General features: G+C 34.8%; 2 protein-coding genes across 2 annotated transcripts; one reads left to right on the plus strand and one right to left on the minus strand.

Annotated features, from left to right (window-relative positions):
- Positions 1–542: 542 nt before the first annotated feature.
- Positions 543–2,635, plus strand: LOC125815904 (60S ribosomal protein L7a-2). The gene is made up of 6 exons (XM_049495477.1): positions 543–613; positions 696–945; positions 1,644–1,813; positions 1,905–2,033; positions 2,109–2,201; positions 2,286–2,635. The coding sequence occupies exons 1-6, from the start codon at positions 611–613 to the stop codon at positions 2,415–2,417; spliced, it is 777 nt and encodes a 258-aa protein (XP_049351434.1). The 5' UTR covers positions 543–610; the 3' UTR covers positions 2,418–2,635.
- Positions 2,636–5,339: 2,704 nt separating this feature from the next.
- On the minus strand, positions 5,340–18,529 carry LOC125815885 (phototropin-2). The gene is made up of 24 exons (XM_049495453.1): positions 18,335–18,529; positions 16,980–17,585; positions 15,940–16,122; positions 15,559–15,650; positions 15,216–15,483; positions 14,808–15,024; positions 14,001–14,071; positions 12,691–12,797; positions 12,554–12,603; positions 12,360–12,464; positions 11,292–11,351; positions 10,964–11,053; positions 10,474–10,550; positions 9,812–9,896; positions 9,455–9,535; positions 8,825–8,928; positions 8,355–8,404; positions 7,884–7,990; positions 7,604–7,720; positions 6,938–6,989; positions 6,685–6,797; positions 6,367–6,507; positions 6,115–6,227; positions 5,340–5,649 (listed from the first exon to the last, which is right to left on the minus strand). The coding sequence occupies exons 2-23, from the start codon at positions 17,558–17,560 to the stop codon at positions 6,117–6,119; spliced, it is 2,862 nt and encodes a 953-aa protein (XP_049351410.1). The 5' UTR covers positions 17,561–17,585; positions 18,335–18,529; the 3' UTR covers positions 5,340–5,649; positions 6,115–6,116.
- Between the last annotated feature and the right edge of the window lie 319 nt (positions 18,530–18,848).

Below are 18,848 nucleotides of genomic sequence, written 5' to 3' on the forward strand. Positions count from 1 at the left end.
AAAATGGGATTCATTAGTTAACAAAATTGAAATCAATTGAATGAAATGAATATTTGTTATAATAACCACCCGTTCCATGGAATGATCCACAAAATTATTTTTACTATCCCATTGTCCTATGATGAATCAAAACAATCAAAGATGACATTGATATCTTGATGATCGCTATTGATCTGCATTACCCATTGTATTTTGAATACATTGTATTGATTTTCGATTGAGGAATTTTATGAACACCGAATCACCATTTTTTTTTAATACAAGAGTAAAAAATATAGATGAAAAGGTTTACCCACGTTGCCTTATTTATTGCCAGTTGATTACACGGTGAAAAAAATTCTATTAAATAGTAATATATTACTTTTACGCTAATATGTGTCAAATTTTTTGTTTATTAATTGCTAATTAGTGTTGGGCTATATGTTGCGATCCGTAGTAGATATATATGTCAATTCCGTCCGGGCCCAAATTCACAATAGTTGGGTTAGGCCCAGTTAAGAAGCGTCGAACACATCATAAACCCTAAAAACTCATTATCATTTATCATCAGTTTCTGTATAACAGAGTGTTCTTCTCCCTTAGGGTTTGTTCATCAGATCTTGAGAAAAAAATGGTATGCTCTTGCCATGGTTACATTTTCTCTTCAGTATTCATTTTTGGAATTTGTATTGACGTTTGTTCGTTTTTTTCTGTAGGCTCCAAAGAAGGGTGTTGCAGTAGCAGCAAAGAAGAAGCCGGAGAAGGCGAAAGTGGTGAATCCACTGTTCGAGAAGCGGCCAAAGCAGTTCGGTATCGGCGGGGCGCTGCCGCCGAAGAAGGATGTAACAAGGAATGTAAGATGGCCTCGGAATGTTACCCTCCAAAGGAAGAAGAGGATTCTGAAGATGCGATTGAAGGTCCCTCCTGCTCTTAACCAGTTCACCAAAACCCTTGACAAGAACCTCGGTCAGTATACTATTATTAACTTAATATCCTGTTGCCTTTTTGGTTAATTAGTTGCTCTAAATTTGTCGAACAATTAGACAATCAATACTCTATGTCCGATCCACTGTATTTGCAGCTAAATCTCTGGCCTCTATATAGTCATTACAGTCGATTTTGATTTAGTCCAGCTACTTCCTATAATGTGTTGTACTAGAAACTGTGTGTGTATCCATATACGTTTGAACTAATATGAACTATGCCTCACTGTGTAATTGATGGCAATTGAATGGGTGGTTGTTGTGCTTGGCTTGTGAATTCTTATGATTTCAATTTTGTTAATGTTTGCAAACACTCCGGCTTTTGCTGGTTAAGCAATATGAATAACATCTCTGGTCTCACTCATCTGAAACTGTTGCTGGCTTATATCATAGTTCCATTAACCATTTGGCTGACTGAGTTATTATTGTTCCTTTTAGAATTCATGAGGGAAGCTTCGTATTTTGGAGAACTAGAATTAGTTTAGCAATACGACTATTATGTTTTGATGAAACTATCATGTGGCTGCTGTGTATAACTTTTATGTCTTTTGACTCCTCTAGTAGACCAAATTTGGTTGTAATGTATAACAGCTCTAAACTTATCTTTTGTATTGTTTTACTTGCATGAGGTGTTTTGTTTCACTAATACGTATTCAAATTCTTTGCCCTTTGAACTTGCAGCTACAAACCTTTTCAAGATGCTTCTTAAGTACAGGCCTGAGGACAAAGCTGCAAAGAAGGAGCGTCTTGTCAAAAGGGCTCAAGCTGAAGCAGAAGGAAAAACTCCTGAAACAAAGAAACCTATTATTGTGAAGTATGGGCTTAAGCACATCACTTACCTTATTGAGCAGGTTTGTTTTGGTCTTGCAAATTGTCTTATACTTTGCCAAGCACATTTGTTTCCATCTTTCTAGTAACTTTTTCCAATTGATGTCGTTTTAGAACAAAGCTCAGTTGGTAGTGATTGCTCATGATGTGGACCCAATAGAGTTGGTTGTCTGGCTTCCTGCGCTATGCAGAAAGATGGAAATTCCTTACTGCATTGTGAAGGGCAAAGCTCGTTTAGGATCGGTAAGTAGTAGTACCTAGTTTGTATTCTCAATGCTTCTCAACAGATTAGGTACTGATATTGATGACTGTGCACAGATTGTGCATCAGAAAACTGCTTCAGCCTTGTGTTTGACAACCGTGAAGAATGAGGACAAAATGGAGTTCAGCAGAATTTTGGAGGCCATTAAGGTATAGCTCTATTCAAGGCTAGTTTGGTTTGCGTTTTGCTGTAGATCTTCTAGAATAGCTTTTGATACTTGTTAACTTTTTCAGGCTAACTTCAATGACAAGTATGAAGAGAACAGGAAGAAGTGGGGTGGTGGTATCATGGGCTCTAAGTCACAGGCCAGAACCAAGGCCAAGGAGAGAGTTCTTGCCAAGGAAGCTGCCCAGAGATTGAACTAGGAGCTTGCTGTGATAATATACACTGCAATTTGATTAGTGAGATTCTCTGCCAAGTTTTGTATTTGGTTCAACATGCTTCACAATGTTAAAGATATTAGTTTGACACAAGTACCTTTATGTTTGCCTTGGTAATGCTTTATCAGACATTTTTGTTAGATATTTTGTTGAGTTGATTTTTTATGGCACCGAATTCCGCAGTTATTCAGATTATTACTACACTAAACTACAAGTTCTATCTTGAATCTTGTTTATGAATCTCTTCCTGCTACCCTGGATATCAATTGTTCTGCTCTATTATTCATCTCTGGCTCTACGATGCAGCACTGTGCATGTATCAACTTTGTTGATATGATTCATAGGATCCACTGTTTGATGTACTCATCTTAGTTTTATTAGATGTGTTTTGACAATGTGCTAGTCTGTTCCATCACATGTCTGGGAAATGGACACTGAAAAAATAAATTATTGGTACTATCTTGACTTCCTAAGTAACATTAATGTCTTATCACACCAAAATGTTGGAGAAGTAATATATTTGTATTATGAACATTTTCTTATTGGTTAAATCGAAAATCAAAATGTTAAAGGACCAAATCTGATAAATTGAAAATTGATAAAAAAAATATCTTACTAGGTTGGTTATTGGTTCAAAGTAATTAAAGATTGAAAATCTATGAATCGAATTAATAATACCTAAAAACGTTTTTGTTGGTAAAATATTTGTACATATTAATAAGTGAAATCTCTTAACACAATACACTAAGCTAGTGAATTCCGTGGAATCCAAAAAACGCCGCAATATATATACTCAATACAGTGCTAGCTCAGTTTTATTTATCGAAAGCATTGCATAATAATAATAATTGGTTAAAGCTGCTTAGAGTACAATAAATATGATTATTAGTGTACAAGATAGAAGCTTAATTATTGGTTTTGCCTAAAATAAATATTTATCCTATGATACAAGAGTATACGAATTTATTTACCAACAAATCTAAAATCACTGATTCTTAATTTTCTAACGAATTGAAGGTTTTTGTATTATTCAGACCATTCGTTCATTCTACAATTTTTTTAGTAGTGACTTTTCATACATAATCACCAACTAATAGAAAATACTATTAATTTGCTAATCGAGACTAGAAACCAAGAAGCAATTCTACCGAAAATATGTGAACTCTTTTACTAACTAGTAGCACCGATAATGACTAACAAATCTCTTTCGGCTTGAAGAGCATCATCAAAATTAACGGTTCTTTTGATGCTTTCAATGGCCATCCGTGCTTTTTTTCTATCTCTTTCCCACTTCGAGTTGGATTTCTTTTCTTGCACTTGCTTCTCCCATGATTCCGCCTTCTTCTTCATCTCTTTCTCGTCAAACGCTTCGCCAAGAACTTGTTGCTGGGACTTGAAGATGACATTGGCGTAGCGTTTTTTCAACAGCGCGGCCCGAAGAACCTTATTGTCTTTCTCCAACGTGTTCACATCAATGGTGAGATCATTATTATCATACTTCCTCTTCTTCGTGTCGTATACCGTCATATTCTTAGAACATTAATTGAACTTTAATTATTGAAAAGTAGTACTTAATAAAGAAACTAATAATAAGATCTCATTATTATATACTAAAATTAACCTAAGTTTCTCCTATTTTATATGGGAATAGGTGTGTGTAAGTTTCCAAAAATAACTTTGAAATATTAATCTTTGCCAAAAATTGAATGAGAATAGGAATTTACTATATATGGAAGTTCTTGAGCTACAAAAAATAAATTACTCCGTTATTGAACTAAAATATGGAAACTTTTGCGACTTAACTTATACATCAAGTATCAAAATTATTTAACCGGATTTTATTTTTATTTTATGTTAAATTGTAATTAAGTTAATTCAAAGTATAAATGAAGTAGTTTTTCTTTATATAAATTTGTTATAAACTCTAATTTGTAGTTTAATATTACGTGCACTGCTTAATTAAGTGTATTATTGAATTTCACTCTCTTTTATTTTTGAGTATGTATACTGATTTTTGAGTCTTGATTACCATTAACAAAAAAAATTATTCTAAATTATAATTTTAAAGTTATTTAAAATATAAGTAGAGAATCTTCTAGGAACGAATTTGTCATAAACGTACATTTTTTTAGTTTTCCTTTTGAGTTCTAATTTCTATATATCAATAAAGAAGTCACAAATACGAACATTTTATTTTTATTCTTCTATTTCTTCAATAGTGTTATTAATTTGGAAAATGTTCTGAAATATATCCGAACTTTGATCGAAATTGTTGTAACAATATCGAATTTTGGAAAGGACCTTTTACCCCCTGCACTATTTAATAGTGTATTTTAAAGGTATATATATATGCCCACGTGGACATCATAAATATTGCATCATTATAAATAATAATGTATCCACGTGGGAACATATATACCTTTAAAATACACTACTAAATAGTGCAGGGGTAAAAAATCCTCCATAAAGTTTAGTATCGTAACAACAATTTCAACCAAAATTGGAGTATTTTTCAAATCCGTTTCCCTTATTAATTTGTTAGTTGCTAACTTTCGCTTTTTTACTTCATAAATAATTTTTGATTTATTTTATAGGTAAGTCCATATATATATATATCATATACTTTTAATTAATCCCACAGTTGTTCTTGTTATGTTTTTTCTTATCATATACATCAAATTTCTTTCCGTTGGAGAGATTAATAAAGTAGTAATAATAAATAACACATCTTAATATGGTTATTTTTTAATTTATCTTTAAAATGTATAAATTATATGATAAACTAAGTCGATAAATTAGACATGCTCTCATTATTAAGTTGGTATGCATATAGATGTTAGAGGTGACGGAGCTAGAATATTAAATTTATGAAGTGTACATTGATTTGCCTCAAATAGATCTTTATCATATGATATGATACAAGAGTAGTAGACAAGTTTATTTAATTACCAACAAAACCTACAAATACAGATTCTTAATTTTTGAAGGAAGATTTTCCTATTACTCACACCATTCTACAAATTCTATGTACGTAAATCGCCTTCCTTGGATCCAAACTTAAACAAGAACAAGGTCCTTAAAGCCAAAAAGAAAGCAAAAATATCGAAAAAGAGGGGCTAAACACAAGCTTCTATACAATATATATGAAATTTCTTCATCACAAAGATCGTCCCGTCCCTCCTTTAGTACTGCACATAATTAGTTCCAGATACATGTCCTTTATGGTTGATTGAAAAAAACCTGCAATTTACATGTGTGGAAAAAAATTACACAAAGGCGCGGAAATTGATTCCTTAATGCATGCAGCCTAAGAAAAAGAGTCATTTGCTCTTGAGAATACGTGCATTGGTGTGAATTCTGCTCATAGTGTTTTTAACTTCATATTTTGGATGATGAATGATTTGAACATCAAGATCATACGTCAAAACTGTGAAGATATAACACTTGGGCCTAACTCAACACCAAAAGCTAGCTCATGAGGGGAGGTTTGTGCCAAATGAGTGATTTGAAACAGAGAGTGTTAAGAAATTAGAACGCACAGGACAATCGACAAGAAGGGAAGATTACGTTGTGGGAAGGCAAATTTAGGCTGTCAACATTTTGATGTTGATGTCAATAAGATGAAAGACAAAGCTATGAAAACAGAGTTATGGTGTCTGTCTAGTTAATGTTGGATGCAAACCTCTAGAATAAGTCCAATGGATGAGCAAGTACTCCGTCATCATTCCAGTCGATTTCCTTGTTGCCTGATTCCTTTCCAATTAACTGAAGCGGTGCGTCTAGTGGTGGTGGAGTCTGTAGCCAAGCAACATATATGCAACAAATGACATTGTTAGGAAACAGAAAGTTCTGATCATGTGTAATGGCTTGGTGAAAAGCTCGAATTCAACTGAAATTTACAATCTTTTGGAAGCAGGTAAGAAGAATTTAATACCATGCACCGAATTAGAGGCCAAGCTATTCCACGGAAGAAAGGATGCTCTTTGATCTCACTTGCACCACCATTTGATCCTAAACGGCTGGCAGGATCTCTATTTAGCAATGAATGGATCACCTGTCTAGCTGCAAGGCTTACCTGCAACACGTAGATACATAGATGATTTCATTTGTTTCAGACTAGAAACAAGATTAGAGTTTCCTTTAATTCCCCCCGCAATAAAAAACAATTCACTTAATATGGACTTGTTTAGCTCATAAAAAGTAGAGAAAGAGATAAGACCGTCTTAATAATATCAAAACAAAATGACTATACCGGAATGCTACTAGGGAAAGTGAGGTCCTTGTTTAGGATGTTGGAAAATGTCTTCTGCCTGTTCTTTCCTCTAAATGGTGTACGCCCATAGAGCATCTCATAAAGCAAGATTCCTGCATTCCAAACAGAAGAGTTTATAGAAGTGCATGAAGCAAAATAATATAATGCATATTATAATAGTATCACAATAATACGAGTGCACTAATTAACATAATGCACTGAACTAAAAGTCATGAATTTGTTGCATGCACACCTAAAGCCCACCAATCGATCGCACTACTGTGGCCAGCTCCTGTGATGATTTCCTGAGATCAAGTCATTTAGAATTACATCAAACAATTAATTTTCTCTCGATGATAGATGATATTTTATTTCACAAAAGCAAACAAAGAAACTATTCAGTGTCAACATATCATGAAGGGAAATATATTCAAGAATTAGGAACAATGAAGCAATTCTATAGTATAGTAAATTTCTGAGCAGTTTCATTAGTAGAATTTGTGATTCGTAGGTTTCATTAATAGGATTTGAAACAGTGGCGGATGTATGTTATGGATTATGGGTGCTTAAGCACCCATTGCTTTTTGCAATAAACACTAATATTTGTTTGTAATATCTAATAATTCATTCAAATTTATTAACTAAGCACCCACTTTATATAGCAATTCTCAAATTAAAAATAATTGAGCACCCATGGAATAAAATTTCTGAATCCGCCACTGATTTGAAATTGGTATATGTGATTTAAACAGAAAAGATAACTGCTGGTACATAATTCTTCATCAAGTTGTGTTTATCTTTCCAAAAGACGCAATCCATATTGTTTTACTCCAGACATGGAACAACAGAATGCATTTTAATTTGTAACAAGGATGGAGTATATATCGCACAAAAGTCAACTTCTGCAATAGTTACATACCGGCGCTATGTATTCTTCAGTACCGACAAATGAATTTGACTGCGAAACTGGTTCTGCAACAAATGTTGGTGGTGGAGTACTCCTAGACCTTCTCTTTGAGGGAGGATGTTTTATAACCTGGAAAAAAATTGTCACTTTAATATTATGAATATGTAATAACAATCGGATGTCAAAGATTAAACAGAAAGCACCTGAAAGAAATATTATACGATATCAAAAACAACAGTTTGCTTAATCAAATTGATGAATATTAAAGAGAACTGTCGAAACTGAAGCATACTTGAGGTTTACAAGATGTCTTGAAAGAAAGATCAAAGTCTGTTAGTACGACATGCCCATCAGCCTGAAGTAGGATATTTTCTGGTTTCAGATCCCGGTATATTATTCCTGTGACATCAGAATAGACAAAACAAAAGAACATAAATCATATTATGAAGATAGAAATGGAAACTCCTAGTACTATGTCTCCCTTGATGAACCCCTCTATCTTTTGCCTGATAGAAACATTAATAAATATTCTTGATTTTGTGGTAGTACGAATAGAGGTTACTAAGTATGATTATTTCTTTCTATACTAAGGACTTTACTTGTGCTACCTTTTTTACTTTCACAAAGCTCCGTTCTTCTACCTGCTGTTCTTTACCAGTCTTTCCTATGTCAAATTTTTTCAAGCATTTTGAAAATCATCACTGATCTAATTTGAGTACTTCGACATGATAGACCTCAACAAAAAAATTGAAGAGTGGAATACCCAAACAATGGAGATACTCCAAGCTAATTAGGACCTCTGCTGCATAAAACCTGGAAAAAATTGTTGGTAATACATTAGTTGATAAACATGATTGCATATGTATCTGAAAAAAATTGTACAAAATCTACACAGACATCTAATGTGTATAATTTATAGCCCTTAAATAACTGCTTAAACATATCTAAGATTCTCTTTCGTTTTTCAAGCATAGCAATGTTCCTACAAAAATAAAAACTCAAATAAAAAAAAAACACTCATAAGTGACGACCTTCTCTCACGAGTGCTTCTATTCTAGGAGAATGAGGAAATAAACAACCGGAAATAACTACAAACATTACTTAATAAAAGACAAATGAATACGAAGAAGCTTTGTGTCATAACACTGAATTAAAATACATCTTTAACCGTGTAAGATGTTACATAGCTTAATCTACCGAAGTGTGGAGTAAGTGCAATTAAAAGAGAAGTACCTTGCAGATTCCTCTTTAAATATTTTCATAGGCTGTCTGTCAAGCAAAGCAAATAATTCTCCTCCAGGACAGAAGTCTGTTATTAGGCAAACATGTGTTTCTGTCTGATAAAAAAAATGTGCATATTAGCTTGTCTGAACATTTCAGTTCTTAATTCATATAAATCAGTATAACACTCTTCAAACAACGCAAAATAATGTATTTTTCAGAAACTCAAAGGCAATACAGGAAAGTGTTTTCAGCAGGCTCTACAAAGTTTTTGGCGAATGTAAATGTTACACAGTGTCATCTTTAACCAAATATGAGCTTTGAAAGAAAACCTGAAACTCATTAAGAGAAAAAGGCCGTGTTACTGCAAGTAGACAGTTTACTGATGCAAAAATTCCCAATAAAAAAGAAAGAAAAAAGATATATTCAATTGATTGACCTAGCTTGAAACATAATAATATCTAAATCTTATATGTGCTGAATATATTGTGAAAAAGGACTTAGTTAGTGGGGTTGTATTTTTGAACATACGAGTATATTTCAGTGTTTTCACTGTGGCCTTACTACAAGACTTACATGCATATTTACAGATAATCTTAAATAAAACCTGCACCAGGATAATGGTCTTAGTTAGACAGTTACCTGGAATGATGAATATAGTGTTGGAAGGAGAGGATGATCTAAAAGAGCTATGATTTCCCTTTCAACACATGCTCGATGTACCTGTACATTATTCAACATGAATTTTTCTTCATATAAGGAATAAAAGAAGATATGCCACCTTAAATTGGTTTTTTAGTCTCATCATTTACGCCCCTTTATTTTAGTAGGAGCGAATATCCTGATGTAGGAAGGGGAATGTGATGTCATGGATTTGGAATGTAAATCCAAAGGTCATCAAGGATTGGAACGAAACATCATGGTATCTAAATCAATTTTTTCTAGGAAATACTATATGCTCAACATACTGATGAAGTAAAAAATTTCGGGCATCCAGACCTTATTACGGTTGAGCATTATGGATTTGTCCATCGCCTTCATAGCAAAAAGATCTCCTGTACCTTTCAGTTCCACCAAATGGACACTGCAAAGAACAGAATAAACCCTCTCAGACAAAAAAAATATCTTTTACATATGGAAATTTTCACTGCTTTGAGATCTCTTATGACTTGGATATCATGCGAAACATTTTTATAAAGTAACAAAACAGCATTACAAATCGTGAAACAAGAGGTGCACCATCAAGGTAAGTGGAAGGTGCGATATTAATAGTAGCCTACTAAAAGTTCTGCAAGCACTAACAAATAAACTTACTATATGATTTGTAGAAATGGAAACTAAAGAGCCTTTCAGCTAAGAAAATATTCAGAAGGACTATGATATTTTAAGTGATCCTTTTTTATCTTTCTATGAATTGATCCCTTATAATTCTTAACCATCGATTGGCTAGTTGTTCAGATGGTATTTAGAGTCTTCCTGGTCGTCTTTGTTTGTCCTTCTTGTGGTGAGCTCCTTCAAGAATGTCATCCTTACAGTAAAGATATAAGTCCTCACAATAATATTTCTACAATTTATTCTCGAAAAAGCAGTAGGATGTCATAAGACTATCGCAAAGGTAGCTGGAGAATATGCGAACAAATAACAAGAAATGATTGGCATACCTTCCAGTATCTCCACAACCCAAAGGTCGAACTGGTTTAAAGTTATTGAGCCCTAATCTTTCACCATTTGCTGTGACCTGCAAGGTTAACAGTTGAGTGAGAGACAGAGAGAAGGAATGCAAAACGTAACGAGAATAACAGTTAATATATGTCGAAAAGAAGAGTAGAAAGTATAAACTAAATACTAAAAGGATAGTTTTAACTGTTGAGTACCTGTGTCTCTTCTGTCTTACATGCTTTAATAGGTAGAACCTCATACTTAATAATAGCATAAAAGCAGGAGACATCCTTGTTTCAAGTGTCTCAACATTTACAGACACAGGGGTATATAAACATTACTGGGTACAAAATGTCTCCTACTTGATCTAGTACTCAATATGCATATCTTATGAGCCATAGTCTTTAACCATCAACAAAGAAATATCAGAAGTTCTCCCAAGTCAAAGGAAAAAATGTAGATATTTAAGGGTCAACACAAGAGATTGTGTACCTTATGTATTGCGGTCCATAAAGCACTGTGTCTCTTATGAGGCCGCGGATAGACAGGTAGAGAATGCAAAGCCCACAAATCTTCAGGTCTCTGAAAGTATAAAAGGGTTCGTGTCAGCTTTATTATCTTAAAAACTTTTGACAATGGTCTCGATAAAATATTAAAAAGATAGTTTTGATATAACTTCTGTTGTCCATTGTAAAGGCATGAACATTTTAACATAGCACTAACCATGATAAAGATAATTATGCATAATAATCAGGACCAGACAAAAAATCCCATGACAAAGATTATATGGATCCAATTCAGAGAGAAAGGAATACCTTACCGAGTTGGCATCAGGAAGTTCTCGAACTGCTTCATCTACATTTGTTGCAGTGGCTTTGACCTGCAAGATATGTCTGTTGATTACTAACCGTAACTGAAAAGATCTGTATATTCCAATTAGAGATACAAAATAATTTGACAAGCCCTAGTTACTATTTGGATATTATTAAGTTACCCCTTCGTCCAATCAAGTCCCACATTGGTTAAGGGAATCAGTTGTGGTCTCGTTATATGGATTTCAGTAATTATCCCCTTCTGAGCTAGCTTTTGGGGTTGAGTTAGTTTCAAGGGTCATATCTTCACATGGTATCATTGCTAAGACCCATTGATCCATGTTGTCGTGTTTCGCAATGTTGGACACCCGTGTTATGTTATCGACACTCAGGTCAAGTTTTGGGCATGATTCTTTTGAAAAGAGAATTACACAAGGTCATTTGGGAAAAGTGGAGTGACTTAAGACAAGACTCAAGAAAGTAGATCACTTCAATCAGGATGAAAAGAGTATTTACAGAACACTAAACCAAGCATGTTAAAATTGCATTGGATGCATTTCTGATCAAGAGGCGAAACTAAAATTGTAATTGAAACATCCCTGTTCAAAGGATTCATACAGGCAACCTTAAATTTGTGTGATGGAGGAGTATGTGACACAATCGAACATCCAAGTTCATTTTGTCTTGATGGAAAGAAAAGAAAAAGTCAAGTGTTTATGCTTTGTTTACATATGCATGCTTCTAAAAGTTCTAGCATTTAATTAGGTGATAATGTTTAGTTTTACCATTCTTTGAGAGGATGCATTTGTATATTTCAATTTCATTAAAGGAAAGAAAAATAAAATAATCTGCAATTTTGTCAGGTCAAAAGACTTGTGTTCTCATTTCCACAATTCCCTTTACAAATATTGACAAACTGGGTCAATTTTTTTATTCATTACTACATTGACTAGAAATGGATGGCTATCACAATACAGAAAATAAATAAAGAAAAGATAGAACATATGCTAATTATTAGTTGTTGACCATAACATCACTGGTACAGCTTCCACAAAGAGAAGTGACAGAAAATTTACCAACTTAGCACTTTGTTGTTCAGTTTGTTCTGAGAGGCGGTTTCTTAGTGGTTCCATATGATCACTTCCATCTAACTGAACGCCGATGAAATATTGTAGTTCTCCCTGCAAATGTAAAGTGCAGACATCAGTCAAATAAAAGATAATTCTCAGTTTCTTACAACATGTTGAAGGAAAGTAGACGTAAAGATCACCTTCTGATCACGCATAGGTTGCAAGTGAAATAAATTCCAGAACTTCTTCCCTGAAAATATTTATTTATGTGAAGTAAATTCTAGCTAATAGACAAAATGCATTTCATTTCTGAAAATAACAAAGTGAACTTGATTACCGCTCTTTGTATAATTAATTAATTGCACAGTAACTTCTTTTTGTTCTTTTATGGCATCTCGGATCTTTTGAACTGTTGCTTGATCTGTTTCAGGTCCCTGAAGAAATCTGAAGAATAGGAAATCTTATAAGATCAACTACACATGGTGGGAGAAAATCAAAGAGCAAAGCCATAAAACAGCCAATTATCAGGCTTCGTTGTTTCTTTGCGTAGATAGCCAGCTATATACTTACTAGCCTCAGAAAAAACCAAAGGAAGAGATTTCTTAAAGATTTGACAATGCAAGGGATACAAGACACATCTATTTATAGGTATTAACACAAGACATTTATGATATTCGTCCAAACGTGGGACATTAAACAAAACCTTAGAACTTAACTATTCCAATATTCCAGTAACAATCTAACACTAACACTTAACATTCCAATAAACCTCCACAAATTCGAAGTAGAGAAAGCAGCTTGAGTTTTTTTTTTTGTTTCAAATAAAGAAAAGTATATAGCTGCGGAAGTGGTAGCAGTTGCTGGAAAATCTTTCCAGATAATAGACAGAGAAGTTCTAATCATCGGAATCTTGCTGGAAAATTCTTGATCAAAGGAATCATGCAGGAGAAGTTATGGTCACTGGAAACTCACCAATTGGTTTGCTAAAACAATGGCTTGCAGGCTGTAATGTATATGGTCACTGAAAAGAGGCACAATGATATTGGACTCGACTACAAAAAAGGCATGACGCCATCGGACAGTCAGCAGAAAGAGGGGTAGTGCCACGGAATGATCAGTTAGAAAAAGGCAAAATGCTGATGGTGTCGCCAGATAGTCTCCTACAGGCTACGGGGAACAATGTCGCCAAATAGTCACCAGAAAGAGACATGGTGTGGCCTAAAGGCCACAAAAGAGGCACAGAATCGCTGCAATGATCATTGGTAAGTGGCACGATGCCTCTGAAATGATTATCAAAAAGAGGCATGGTGCCTCCAGAGCACTCACTGGAGAGAAGGAAAAAATAAGAAAAACTGTGCTCCGGCAAGTGGCATAAGCTTGCCCTCCAATAGACTACAACTATTTAAGTCTCTACGTAGATCGTACAGGCAATGAGTGTTTTATTTTTCTAATTTCTGCAATTATTATAAGAGTAGGTTTGAGCCTTATGCTCCAAGTCCAAATATCTACCTTCTTCAATCAAACTGAAGAGATGTCTCAATACTCCATATGTTTTAATTACAGTTATCCAACTTTAAAAAAGACCATGATAAAAGGAACTCCAAAAACTATTGCAATGCAATATATAAAACAATATTCAACTCATACCGGCAGTTTCTTCCTAAGATCTCTTCACGTGTGAACTCCGTCAGTTCAAGAAAGCTATCTGAAGCAAATATCTGAAGAAAAAAAAACAATCCTACTTTCAGTTTCCAGAACAAAAGTAATCTAAGATAAAATTTACCAATTTGACTTAATTATGAAACATACATATATATATATATATATATATATATATATATATAATCAATCAACTAATCCTTTCTCAAACTAGTTAGGTCAGATACTAATGCACACTTTGTTCCAGTACCAAATAATTTGTCCTTTAAGACAGTTTGAGGGTTCTTTAAAACTATTAAGTTTCTAATATGAAATAGATATTATAATAAATATGGGATGAAACCAACCTAGGGCCATTTGCAGCAAATGATGGTCTATGTAAATTCTCGAATGATTACACTAGGTTTTCTTGATTGCACAAATAATCATCTATATTTGTTCTCCTTATTGTTGCAATATCTCTGTCAGTCAAATCAAATATGAAAGTTTAGGAGGCCTTGCTCAAGTGGCAAAAGCTGAGGCCTTGTTACCCAGCAATGAATATGATGAGAGAATGTTAAATGTCCTCTAGCAGTATATCTCACATTTAAGTTTGCTTTTAAGTTATTAATTTGGCTACTGTTATTCCAATAGCTTCTGAGCTAATGTATATAAGCCAAACAGGGAGGACAACGGGTAGGAGAAATGGAGGTATGGGCATCTTCATATAAGCTCATTGATATTCTAAAAGGGAAAAGTCAAATGTAATGTGCAACAATCTGAATTTAGCACAAACTAGCTTTTTCTTGATCTTACAATTGGATTATCAGGAAGTCTGGGATCTGTAATCACAAAATTCTTTTCAATACGCTCCAAAGTCGTTGCGAGGTCAATTCCTTGACGTATGTCCCTTTCTCTTTCAGCACGCTCCCAACTGTCAGTACGTTCTACTTCTTCTGTCATTATTATTTCAGGACCAACATTCTGTTCAATTTCTAGCGGAAAAGAGATGCTTGAGGACCTTCCTTTAGACCTGCATGAGGTAATACCATGACTGAATTCTACAAGTAGGTAAGAAGCTTAATTCTGCTAATAAGCTTTTCAGCTTACAAAATCCTGCTTACATTTCCAGAACACAGGCGTCTTATAAGGAAAACTTAAATAACGAAAAAACGTGCGGACTGAAGTTAGAGTGAAAAAGTTGAAGTCAATAGACTCACTCACCCCTTTAAGGAAAGTCGTGAAGATTTTCTGGACTTTTTACCAAACTCTTGAGACACATCACTCCTTGTGTCCCACTGAGGTGTATATCGTCCAGGTGTACTCATATTGCTTTCAGTATCAGCCGCTTTAGGAAGCATAAAATCTACTTGTGGCTTCTCTTTATCAGTTCCGGAACTAGCATCCTGACCAGACTTTATATGAGAGCGTGGACCTTTCACGGTTTGTACCACTTCTGTAATGGAACCTAAAGCCTTTTCCTTCTGACGAGCTGAGAAATGAACGAGAAGGATTTCAAAATGAAGGAACAATGCTATCAGAGGCAGACTCAATCACTTCTACTTACCATCATATCTGATTAAAGACTTGGGTAAACCATTTGGTCGCAATGCTTTCTCATTAACGCCTTCTGTGTATTTGCTGACTTCGACCTGCATTCTGTCATAAAGGAATTATCTGAATTAGATGGCAATGCTTCTCATAGATTACAACTTGAAACTGAAGCAATATCAGATATGTCAAGTTTTTCGTGTTAGATTTCAAGTTGAACAACTTAAACAAGTTCTCTAATGAGGCACCATACATTACTCAAGAAGAAAATTCTGAAGTAGAAAATTCTTAAAATAATGGGCCAAATAAAGGATGAGAAAACATTTAGACTGAATTCAAGCTGAGATAGTCACCCAAGCATTTGCTTTAACAACAATAGGGACATAAGCAACTTTACCCTATAAACTTGATCGTCTTTCCGCTGTCATCTTTTATAGGGGTGACAGTTAACAGGTTCCAAAAAGGGGTGCCATTCTTCTTGTAGTTTAAGAGCCTCCCACAGTAGCTTTTCCCTGTTTTCACAGCTTCTCGGATTTTTGCTACTTCTTTCTGGTCTGTATCTTTCCCCTGTAGAAAGCGACTGCATCAAACAATTCAAGGTCATGTTCAACTCCTTTTCCCAGCATCCATATCATCAAATTAGTACAAATTACGGAATACTGCTGAAAGTAAAACATAAACTCTCTTGCACTGTCAGGATCAGAAGAACAACAATAAACCTAGTGTAATCCCACAAGTATGGTCTGGGTAGGTAGAGTGTACACAGCTCTTACCCCTACCTTAAGAAGGTTGAGAGGTTGTTTTTGATAGACCCTCGGCCGAACGATGTCAGGATCAAAAGAATATAAAAATAATAAAGAAAAAAAGAAGCAACAACAAACTAATTGCTCGGCACTATTGTTTCCTTTCAGCACTTGAAAAATTGTTCTCAAGCTACAAGGGCAAACTTGAGACAAAAAATTTAAACTTCATGCAGCAAATAACAGTCTGTTAATTGAAACCTCTAATTCCGCTCTTAGCAAAAGGTTCCTATGCAATGTTTGAAACTGATCTCCAGCTACTTCCTATATTAAATGACAGGAGCCTTGAGTTACTGATCAACCATAAGGACTTCTTTCTTTTGAGGATGGTAAGATATTGTAAACAGAAGAACAAAGTTTGCGCCAAGATACATGCAAATCAGTACAACAAGAACCATTTTTATGAACTGTACAGTTCAAATTTCTAACTCATTGATCAAAGAGGTCCAGACATGAACGTTTACCTTGGACATTCCATTCTTATACCTCATAAGCTACATAAGGATTGAACAAAATAAAGGATCGATATATGAGTCTTATCACTAATCTACTCACGGTGCCTAGATATACTACAATAAATTGCCAAAATTCACGGGAAGACAAGCAAAAACACTAGGGATAAGCGAAAAATTCTCACCAATTCCTTCCAACAATTTCTTTTGAAGAATAACCAGTCATACTAAAGAAGCCACTACTAGCATAAACAATAGGGCATTCTGGTTTTGTGGCATCAGATACGACAAATGTCTGTTGCAGTGTCGCCAAGGCATCCTTCAGATCCTGAGAAACTCTAGGGAATTCAGCTCCTTGATACGACTCCTCAGATGTCCTTGTTGATCCAATTGAATTCTTGCTTCTTTCTCCATCTGCAAATGAATTTTGTCCACTTCTGCTAATTGCATGAAAGCTACCTTCTCCAACATCTGTCCTCACAGTCAATCCCCACTCTGCAGCCCTCTCTGATATGCTGGTTTCACTTGGGATCTGACTATCTGCATTGCCTTTATCTTCTCCTTTCTTCTGGTCATTTCCTTTGGGGTCAAAAGCCATCCACTTGTTCATTAGCTTGTCTGTTCCTGTCCTACTTCCAGATTCCGCCCCTTTCATCGAAAGTTCTTGCACATCAATACCCTCATTTCTACTACTACTAGCCAGGTTTGCACCATCATGAGTCAATGCCGGGTCAAAGACATCAAGTGATCTCCTTTGGTTTTCCATTTCTGTGAAAGTACTAAAACACAACCTACTAACATCAAAACACCCAAAATTAAAGTTTTTCAACTAAATCATTAACCTCTAGCAAGTAGAAAACAGCAAAGCAGAGACTAATAACTAAAGGATTATCACACAGAATCACAATACAACTGACATATCATCAACCCACAACTAAAAAAAAAAAGAAAGATACTAGGCCTAATTCAACCCCAAAAGCTAGTTGAGGAGAGGATTGTCAAAGTCCATATAAGCAGACCACCAATTCATTCCCCAATCAATGTGGGACTTTGGACCACTCTTACACCTTCTTCACCTCAGGCCCAAACGGGGATGGACCTGGCTCCGATACCATGTAAAGATATGACATCTGGACCTAACTCAACCCTAAAAGGTAGCTCACGAGGGAATGGTTGTCCAAATCCATATATACAGACCATCAGTCCATTCCCCAACCAATATGGGACTTTGACCCACTCTAACACTCATCAACAGAATTTCATGCAACACATAGAACATGCAAATGCGTTTTTCCTTCAACTGCAAAAATATTGATCATGGACCCCCCACCCTCCAAAAAAAAAAAAGAAAACTGCCCTAACTGATGTAATTCAAGTATACCTATCATGTCAAAACAACATAATTCTTCACCTTAAAGCAAATAAACAAAAAAAGTGGGCAATTAAGTCAAAAGGGTGTTGAATAAAGATTAAAAAGAACCCAAATATTATTAGTATGCAATTCAATCAAAATGGTAGTAAATTAAGAGTTAACAAGTACCTGAAATGTGATGAGCTTAGACTCAAAGAGAATACATTTTACAAAATTTAGCAGAAAGTGTGGAGAATAAGTTAGCTTTGTAAATGTGACAGGGAAGAGAGTAAGAACCAGAAATAATAGATACTAGTAAGATAACGTTCATAGTGCCATGTTGCAAAATTGTGACCGCTATTTCTAGCAAACAATTTATTTACTGAAAATGAAAAGTTTTGACTTTTTGTGAGAGACACCTAGTTTATAACTACTTCTGGCGCCCTCTCTTATATCTTTTAGCTGTTATGTTAAAATCCCTACCCTCTTTTTTCTCTTTCTTTTCCTTTGTGGATACAGAGCACCAAGTCCATACTGTTCGTTCGCGTACAAAGTTATTTTGAAATTATAATTTCAAAATTAATTTATTCTACTAATTAGGAGGAGGTGGGATGAAAAATAGCAAGTTTGATGTGATAAGGTGGAATATTCATCAAATGTATACTTTCTGTTTGGTTGGTTGTACATATAGTATAATTTCAAT

Source organism: Solanum verrucosum, unplaced genomic scaffold, assembly GCF_900185275.1.
Source record: "Solanum verrucosum unplaced genomic scaffold, falcon-dt-bn FXZP01000261.1, whole genome shotgun sequence".
In the NCBI taxonomy this organism is placed as follows: Eukaryota; Viridiplantae; Streptophyta; class Magnoliopsida; order Solanales; family Solanaceae; genus Solanum; species Solanum verrucosum.

Excerpts from the sequence above, each read along its gene's own strand:
- LOC125815904 (XM_049495477.1), top strand. Across the intron at positions 1,814-1,904 it reads TCACTTACCTTATTGAGCAG|AACAAAGCTCAGTTGGTAGT; the intron begins GTTTGTTTTGGT and ends ATGTCGTTTTAG. Across the intron at positions 2,034-2,108 it reads GCAAAGCTCGTTTAGGATCG|ATTGTGCATCAGAAAACTGC; the intron begins GTAAGTAGTAGT and ends GACTGTGCACAG.
- LOC125815885 (XM_049495453.1), bottom strand. The coding sequence starts at position 17,560 with ATGGAAAACCAAAGGAGATCACTTGATGTCTTTGACCCGGCATTGACT. Across the intron at positions 9,536-9,811 it reads TAATGCTCAACCGTAATAAG|GTACATCGAGCATGTGTTGA; the intron begins GTCTGGATGCCC and ends AATAATGTACAG. Across the intron at positions 8,405-8,824 it reads TTTAAAGAGGAATCTGCAAG|GTTTTATGCAGCAGAGGTCC; the intron begins GTACTTCTCTTT and ends AATTTTTTCCAG.